A 9,205-nucleotide genomic window follows, 5' to 3' on the forward strand; every position below is an offset into this window, starting at 1 on the left:
GTGTGTGTGTGTGTCTGGCCCTGACACTCAGGTTATTCTTTGGCTAGTTTTATAATGGTCTGAAATCGACCACATTAAAGGGCCTTTGTCTCCCAGCTGGACTACAGAAGGCTCATCACTGACATCACTTCACACTTTAAGCGAGCAAAGTTCACACTGCATTTATCAATCATAGAAATGGGAAAGATAATGATGATGTATCTCTGTATGTGTAAGTCCCTGCTCTCTTCCTCCCTCCTCATGTCTCCTCTCTCCCACACACAGTGTGCTGACTTACAAGCATAGTGTCATACACGATGACATCACTCCTGTACTCCCAGCTTTTCTCTACTCCCACAGCACCCATAACGCAGCTATTTTTTAAAGCCTTTTAATGAGTTTTATATGTCAGATCAGCCACATGGTCCAGCAATGACGGTCTACTGCAGGCACCGAGCCCTATTTTTCTTCCTTAGACAGTTTGCTTAGTCAGACGGGCCTTTTATGAGTTTATCACGTTGTATTTTAAAGACTTCTAGGCAGGCTCAGATTGAAGCTAATGTTTCCAATTGCTCATGTAACCGACCAGTATTTGGCTGATTAGAAGCTGATCCAGCAATAATTTTTGTTAAGCTTATAAATGCCCTTCACTAAGGTCACGAATCCCATTTTATTTTAAAGTTATACACATTCATGAGGATAGGAATGGGAGAAATTCAAGGGACCTCATGTCTGAAAACTTGCAACTAGCAAATGCTTGGTTTTTATACTTGATAAATGACTGAATCAGTGACTAAATAGTCATCAGTTTATATGTATAGATTAATGAACTGAGTGATTGTTTCAAAACGAGTGGCACGGATTCAGGGCAACAGGTGGTTCTTTTTCCTGGTATTCTTGTGTTGCAGCCTTGCGTTTGAACTTACTGCTATTTTCCACAGAGAAACATTTTCCTCCTGATAACAGTCTCTCTGTGTTTGTGGTTATTGTTTTGTCGACTGACTTGGCGACTGAGTGGGATTGGAAGGTGGGAGTGTAACTGCACCTCTTTAGCCCAGACCAGCCCTCTTTCCAGCTGCCCTCCAGTGTCGTGTCTCTCCAGCTCTGCCGACAGAAACGAGGATATGCTGACCTTTGTGCTCTCCGCTGGCCAGCAGTAAAATGCCACCTAGTGCAGTTTAGAACAGATGAGAATTGAGGCCTGTTTTATAGTTGTGAATATTTGTAATATCAGGCAGTTTTGACTTGAATATGATGACTTTATAGGTACTTTGAATGGTGGTTGAGAATCATCATCATAATCGTAGCATGTTTCTGTGGTTTAGTTCTGATTGTTTGATGAGAGTCATAAATTAAATGTACATGATACTTTTAAACCAACTGTGACTGCAAGAGTAATAACATGATAATTCATTTTAATAATCCTTTATTATTGTTTAAAACACAAATCATTTAATTCCATATTTAGTGACTGTAGCTTTACCTGGCTGCAGTGCAGCAGTCAGTACAGCTGGAATTCAGTGGGAAAATTAGTATTTGGCTCAACATGCAGCCTTAAATTATCACACACTTTCTTTGGTTAAGTACCTGGCAGAGAGTGCTTTTGATTTTGATCCCGCTGACTAATGTCAAACAGTCCTGCCCATTTGTATAAACTAATTGTACCATACAATGGAATGCTGTGTTTGAAGCATTATGGCAAACTGCTTTGTAGTGTTTGCCATGGTTAATCACAGCGACAGTTCCCATCTCGACTAGACGTCCTTCTCAGGCAGGTTGAATTATATGATGTAAACTTATGGACGCTGTTGTGCCATCGTTGGTTTGTTCTCTGCACCTAGCGTGGAGTTTAAATGGTCATTTGGAAGGTTCTCTTTCTTCTCAGTATGTTTGTTTCTGCCGGCCTTCTTGTCTACATCTCTCAAAGTCAGAAACTCTAATGACTCCTAGGCTTCTGATCCCCGCTCTGCAAACTCTTCCAGAAACAGCGTGATTGTAAGGTCACTTTCTGGAAAGCATTAACCATGCTTAGCACTGGAGCTCCCCACCCCCCCTCCAACCCCTTCTTCCACAAAAGAGACGGGGGAAGGGAGCGGGAGAGGGAGGGAAACCAGCGTTATCACCATCGCCTCATACAGTAGGTGTTAAAACGCTGTGAAACTTATCTCATCTGATAGGGGAGAAAATAAATCTGGCTGAATGAGATGGAGTGAAAAAGACTCAGTTGTGTAAACACCATAGGTGACTGAGAAAGAGGCACATGCATGCTTGCACACACTCACAAAGGACCAGTTTTGTTTGTTACTGTGGCCTTTAGCACCAGTATGGCAGGTTTGGCTCTCAGACGTGACTTGCTTTTTTTGTTAGTCATCCCATTGTTCTGTTTTGTCCTGTTCCTTTATTTTAAGCTTTGACTTTGAATATGTGCATAGCCAATTTCCTCCACCTTTTTGAGAGAACTTTTTTGGAGGTGGTGTTCCTGGATAAATTTTTTTGCTTGTAATGCAAGGTTCATGGGTAAAATACTTGACCCTTTGTGTCAAAAGCAGGTTAATAAAAACTAGTGATCGCTCTTCCAGATGACATTGCTCTCCCAAGTCCATCTTCTCTCTGTGTGTGTGTGTGTGTGTGGGCTGAATATACATACCTCCAGGCAAAGGCGGCCCATAGGAAAGCAGGGTGATTTTTCACTTATCTTCACCATAACAAGGTAATTGCCTCCTGTTGCAGCGGACGGCAGTTTAGTGATCTGGGCCACAATGGTAGGTGCCCCAGTAGATCATAACATAGACACACATGCACACCTCCCTGTCAGGCCTATGCCTGAAGGGCAGACACATGCTCTGCTATTATCATGTCACACACACGCAGGGAGAAAGCTTTGGGTAGAGAGGCTGTCATTATCTGTAATCAGACAGAGAAGACAAGAAAGGGAAATCTGTCAAGTGAGTTGGAGATTAAGATTGATAGGAATAAATAGTGTTAGAGGTATTGGGCAATAAAACATGTTTATTTTTGAGTGGTTAACTGAATTGTATTACTGAACTGTGATGAAACATAGACGCCCCCAGCCTCCCCCAGCCTCTGCTTTGAATGGAAGTCTATGAATATTCAAATGTCTGCATTTTTCTATTTTGGTGCAGTGGTTTTGACTTGTGCTGTAGACGGCTGTAAAAGCACCACCAGACAGCAGCCATTACCTTGATCCAAGGCACTGACATTCCCCCTTACAAACACACAGTCGCTGTCGTTTGCAGGTCTCTGATGTAGGGAGAGAAGGAGGGACTTTCTTTAATTAAGGCCCAAAAATATATTTTAAAAAGGTGGAGTCGACTTGACCACACAGCGGTCTTTTAAGGCCACAGTGGGACAAGAGGACGAGGAATGTGTTGCATCAGGTAAAAGCATCCCTAGTCTCTGGGAACAAGCGGCCATCTCTCGGCAGGCCTGTGAAACATTCCTGGGCCGTCTCTCACGTCTGGACAGAGGGATGGAAGGGCGGGAGGCGGGAGGCTCGGAGCTGTGGGCTCCCTTTGTCTCGCCTAGCCCTAACCTCACCACACAAACACAAACACCACTCTCACTGCAGCCTCCTCTCTGCCAACAGGCAGGCTGCATGCCAGCCAGGCAGGAGGTGTGTGTGTGTGTGTGTGTGTGTGTGTGTGTGTGTGACAGAGATAGCTCTTGTTTATGCATGAAATAAATTTGATTCATACATATAGCGTGGGAAGCTCAATCTGAAATTCAGATGTGTGGGTGTGTAAGGCACACACACACACGCCTCCTTCTCTCTCGCCCTCTGACGGCGGTAACGCTATATCACTGGACAAATCACTCTAATAAGCCTCCGTACAAGTCAAGTGCCAGCTATTAAATACACTATTAGCCTAAAGTGCAAATTGACTGCTGCAGATGAATAGCCTGTGGGTTATGTTTGGAAAGTGAGCCAGGAGAGAGAGGCACTCTGTATCGATAGTATTGATCTGGCCCTCCTTGAAGGCCAGCTGAATGGATGTACTGCAGTGTTTTCAGGCATACTTAATGTGGACGGATGAGGCTGTTTGTCAAATGGGAGAGAGAATTGTTGTTATTGATCTGGATCCTTATTTGAACTACTGAAAAATGGCTGTGACAAATGCAGTAAAAGTTATGATGAACATTGTTGTGCTGTTGAGAGTATAAGGAATTAAGCTGCTTTTTAAATTTACATCTTCTCTTCTTTTTTTTTTCTTCTTCAGAAATCTTGGCCACAACAAGCTGACCGCCATCGGTGTTGAAGCGTTTGACAACCTTCCAAACTTGAGAGAACTGTAAGTAGTCACCAACAGAATACGCACTCCATTTCCACTGAGCCAATCGACAGCAAAACCCAGAATACTTTCTCATGGACTTGTGTTTGGGCCAGTTAGTCGCTTTTTCTCTGTTGTGAGTGTTAAACTTTAAATGTAGCTTTGCTCTAGTTTCAGTTCAATCCATGAGTCTCAGTTGTGATGCATTTTTATCAATGACTTAATTCTGAGTAACGGGCATGGTTGCCACTCTACTTCCTAGTAGCATCCTCGTATGTGTTGCCTTGAACTAAGTCCAATTGAGAATAAAGTGGTGGTTTTCTATATTAAGCCACCCTTCCACCACCCGATACTGTGGCCAACGCTGGCCTTGTAAATATTTTATATGGTGAAGAGAGGGCTTGGCTCTGTGTCACTCAGCACCGGTACACAAGACACACACATACACAAGCTAACTGATGATACACACACTGGTGACATCTTTGGCAGGCCGGCCGGCCAGTCATACGCTCCTCGACATCTGTTTTACTCCCATGTTATTTTTGGTTTTTAAAAGGATGACTTGCCACTTGCTCTGCGGCAGACGTGACGAGCTGTGTTTGAAATCTTTGGTTTATGCAAGTACAGCTCCACAAGCATTGTACCTTTTTAGTTTCCTGCAGGCTCTGTTTTTTTTTTTGCCTAAATTTGACATTTGAAGTAAGAATATGTATTTGTACTTCTTGGAAAAATCTCTGTTAAGTCCTCAAACTTCCTAACAACATATCATTATGTGTTGCATTTCTTTGTTTTTTTTTCCTTCGGGGCACAGTTTTGTTCTCTAACCTTATTCCTATGTGCCTTTTCCACTTTCAGGCGTTTGGACCACAATGAGCTGACCTCCATACCAAATTTAGGACAGGCTGCTTCCAAGATTGTATCTCTCTACCTGTGAGTACCACCCCATTTACTGCTTAAACATGCTACCAGAATGATCTGGCTCTCTGTTACTGTATTCTTAGGTCAGTGGCCTCTTTGAAATGCTCTTGAAATAGTCTCTTGACGTCTGTGGAGGTTGTAATCCTGCATTGAACTTAAATTTAAACTAAACCAAAAATCTCTCTTCGTGAGCTCTGTTGGCGAAAAAAGTCTGAACTCTGTCTTTAGCGATTAGTATGTGGTCACGTAACTGACTAGTCTTATTAGCTGGCCATGTGGACTGTCTACAGTGAGCGATGCTGGCTGCATGGTGTGTTAGCTCATATATAGTTCCAACTTGGTTGCTCCCAGTTGTGAAACTGCCTGTGGGGACTGCCTGCACTGGCATCTCACTGGAGATTTACTGCCCTATTTGGGAAGGGCGTGTGTGTGCTTGTGTATGTCACAAACGTGAGCTCAGTAGTCCACAACAGTCTCATTTTGTGAGAAAGTGGTGATTGATAACTTTATTTATTGTAGACATCATTATTGGTTCAACGCATTCAACATTTTTCTCTGTTACTATGAACGTCTGAAGGAATGCGTGACACACAAAAACAAATTCAGTACAATGAAAGGTTTTCTAAGGTTAGACGAAAATAAGCCTAAGATAAGAATCAAGAGGCTGAAGGCGATATGAAAGCTTATTACAGTTATTAAAACAAGATAAATGGTAATGCCTCTTGGTATGTTTCTGAACACACACACAGTGATAAGTAAAATCATGACAGCATTCCACCCGTATCATCTGTTGGGTGGACTGGTGTTTTCCAGCATGCCATAGTTTTTCCCCCTCGTGTGACTGGGGAACATTCTTACATATCACTCAACCTGAAACAAGAAAGTTAAACCCCCCCAAGTTAGTCCAGTGCTAGTCATTAGCTTCAGTCTGTGTATATTCTCTTTCACACCTTGCTAGCATGCCGGTTGACTGACAGTGGTAGTGAAGTATGCAGCTGCAGATTCCTGTAAATATCGGTCATTGTCAGTGGTGAGCTGTTCTTCGCCTCTCCCTATGTGTCATCTGCCTACACTAATGTGGTCAGAAACAGGTCTATAAGCTGGAAACAGATTAAGCAACTCAAAGATTTGATAATATTTGTCATGTTTCCAAGAAGTTTGATCTGTTATTGTATCTGTAGGGTTTAGCACAAACCTCTGTTCACTGTGCTTTCCATACAAAACAGAGCAAGTTCTTTACTTGCACAAACTATGCAGAGTCGCAGCCCCTCCAAATGATCGGGGTGTCTTTTTTTGGCCTGACTTGAAGCCTGTTGCTAGGGGAAGGCCTGTAGGGCTGATGGGAGTGGAGGCTGGAGGGAGGGTTGGATCTTTACAGAGCCACACAGCTGAAGCGAAGGCCCGCTGAAGCACTTGCAGCTGCAGCTGTCAGTCACATGGCTTACAGTAAAATGGGTGACAGTGAGTAGGGGAGGAAGGATGAGAAAATAGGGAGGGAGGAACGGGATGGGGGATGTGAATAGTGTCAGGTCAGGGTGACATCACCACATATCGAAAGAGGAATGGTTAGGGGAGAAGTAGTGGAGGAGGCAGTAGGAGGGTACGCAGAGGCAAAGGAAGGGAAAAAGGGGAAGCGAGATATTCCCAAAAGTAAATCCAATGCACTGCATCTCCCTTGCAACCACCAAGCCCACAGTGTCTGTGTATGTGCGCTGGCAGAGGCAGCAGTGTAGACTGCAGGGCAGTGTTCCTGTGCCATTGGTTGAGATAGTCTGGAATGTCGTCTGACTACAAGTTTGTGTGAGGCAGTGGTTTACACACACACACACACACACACACACAGGCAAATGAACTGAGAATCTGCTTTCAGTCCTTCATCCAACAGTGAAGTCTCCAAAAAGCATCATATGTGGTTGCTACTGTCTGACTGCCTGTGAGTCTGTGCGTATCCGTTTGCTAGTTGCTGACACTGTCTGATGGAAGTGACAATGTTAATCACGTTTGTAGAATTACACACATTAAAATGCCTTAAGGAAATGTCAAGTTTCCAGTATTTCTGGCTTTCTAAATGTCCAATTTATTTCAAAATTCTGCTGTGTGGGGCAAACTGGGTACTTGCTATTGTCCTACTGTGGCACACACTGGGCAGAGTAATGCAGAATGCCAGTAGTTGCACACAACAAACAGTTCCTATCATTTTACATTTTTACATGATTTCATTGGAAACTTTATTTCAACAAACCTTTTTAGTCATTAACATATAGATAGTATACTGCTTGGAGATGTTCATGTTCATTCAGCAAATTTCAAGGTTGCTGATGATTAACTTTTGTCGAGATAATCATTGGACGGTGTAATCTTATCAACACATGAATATTTGGCTATATCTGATTCAGAATCTTATTTGAAAAGTTTGCACTTACAGAGAACTTGATGACTTGCTCCTGTGGGAGTGCAAAATACCTCTTTATAAGTAAAGTAGTGTTGTATCTAAAATAAAAAAAAAACAGGAATTGGTTGACTAAGAAAGGGTAGGTGAGTGGGCTCGATTTTTTTTTTTCTTCCTCTGTTCTTCTTAATCTCATGCTTGGTTGAGATGTGACATTTCTTTGGCCTTTTTTTCCATTTCCTGTAGCTTTCATCCTCTTCCTTTAACTGACATGTCTGGCAGCTCATTTTGATGGCTGTCGCTCTCGTGGAATTCATTAGGCTCAGATAGGACGCTCTGTATACGCTCTGTATACTTGTATTGCTCCAGTTTTTATCAACAGAGCTCTATGCATCTTAGATTGAAAACAAAAGTTACCTGATCAAATAGAAACTCCTGACAAACTAACCAAAGACCATATGCCAAGCTCCCATAGTCCCACAATGCACTTGGCGTAGCCACTGGCATCCCGCAGACTCCCAGAATGCCACAGCAGGATGGCAAAAAAAAAGAAGCAACAAAAAGTTTTAAAAACACACTGTCACAGTGACAGCATAGCATCACAAACTTTCCCATTGTGCTCGTCGCCTGCCCAGTGAACATCAAAGGGGGCCTTTAAAACCGCTTGGGATAGAAATCATATGGCCCGCTGGATGATCTGATTTTGAAATAATTCTTCTTTTGTCCCAACCGCCAGCTTCAAACGGGAAGAGACGGGCCAAACAATCGCCCCCTAAGATGACACTGGAAATGGGAGAATGGCCATGGTAGTGTAAACCGCTGATGTACTTTCCATACATCAAAAGAAGTGTCGAAATGAGCCAGGCTCATGATAATCAGATGGTCAATGGGGCAGGGTAATGAGATTTGGAATTAAGTGGAATCAAGGCGAATAAGGCCCCTGGACATCAAAGGGGACAAGAATGAACCCAGCTCCTCTTTATCAGAAATGTCCCTGGCCGTATGATAATCAGTTTTTATAAACGCTACTATTGTATGTGTAGACTTCAAACACGCTGAGCGCCAGGGCTTTATCTGTCTCTCACACGCAGCTGGGCTCTGACTGTGGGAGGGAGGGAGAAGGGGGAGGGAGAGCGAGAGCGGAGAGGGAATTTGGTTTGAGTGGTGGAAAGAGAACAGGGCGAGAGAAGGAGTGAGAGAGGTCAACCTCTCCCACCAGTTTGAGACTGATATGTTTTTCCCAGCAAAGGTCACCAGCTGTTGACCCCACGTCACCCCTTCATTCTCCTGCCCCCCTTTACCCTCCTCTGTTCCTCTGCTCTGTCCTTTTTGCTCAGGCTCACTGTAGCCACTGTCTGTTGCTCTGTCCCATGTGTGCGTTTGTTATTTGTGGTGTGTGTGTGTGTGTGTGTGTGTGTGTGTGTGTGTGTGTCATCCTTAACCATTTTTGCCACTGTTTATTCAGGTGGGCCACTGTGGTGTGACCCCCCTCCTCCTCCTCCCAGACACCAATAAGAGTATGTGTGCATGTGTGCGTGTCCATCTGCTGGCTGAAAGCTAGAAAGGAAGGAGGGACTGACCTTGTTTTGACGAGTTTGACTGGTGGAACACCTGCTCTCTCTCTCTCTCT

General features: G+C 43.7%; 1 protein-coding gene across 2 annotated transcripts in view; it reads left to right on the plus strand.

Annotated features, from left to right (window-relative positions):
* The window catches only part of lrig1 (leucine-rich repeats and immunoglobulin-like domains 1), a 34,539-nt gene that overhangs the window by 7,943 nt on the left and 17,391 nt on the right, over nucleotides 1-9,205 (plus strand). For both annotated transcript variants that reach the window (XM_035661327.1, XM_035661326.1), the window contains exons 2-3: nucleotides 4,218-4,289; nucleotides 5,124-5,198. In XM_035661327.1, coding sequence (XP_035517220.1) covers nucleotides 4,218-4,289; nucleotides 5,124-5,198 — 147 coding nt within the window. The remainder of the gene's footprint in view (nucleotides 1-4,217; nucleotides 4,290-5,123; nucleotides 5,199-9,205) is intronic.

The sequence above is a fragment of the Morone saxatilis genome, unplaced genomic scaffold (genome assembly GCF_004916995.1).
Source record: "Morone saxatilis isolate NCDOM2014 unplaced genomic scaffold, NCSU_SB_2.0 Contig18, whole genome shotgun sequence".
In the NCBI taxonomy this organism is placed as follows: Eukaryota; Metazoa; Chordata; class Actinopteri; family Moronidae; genus Morone; species Morone saxatilis.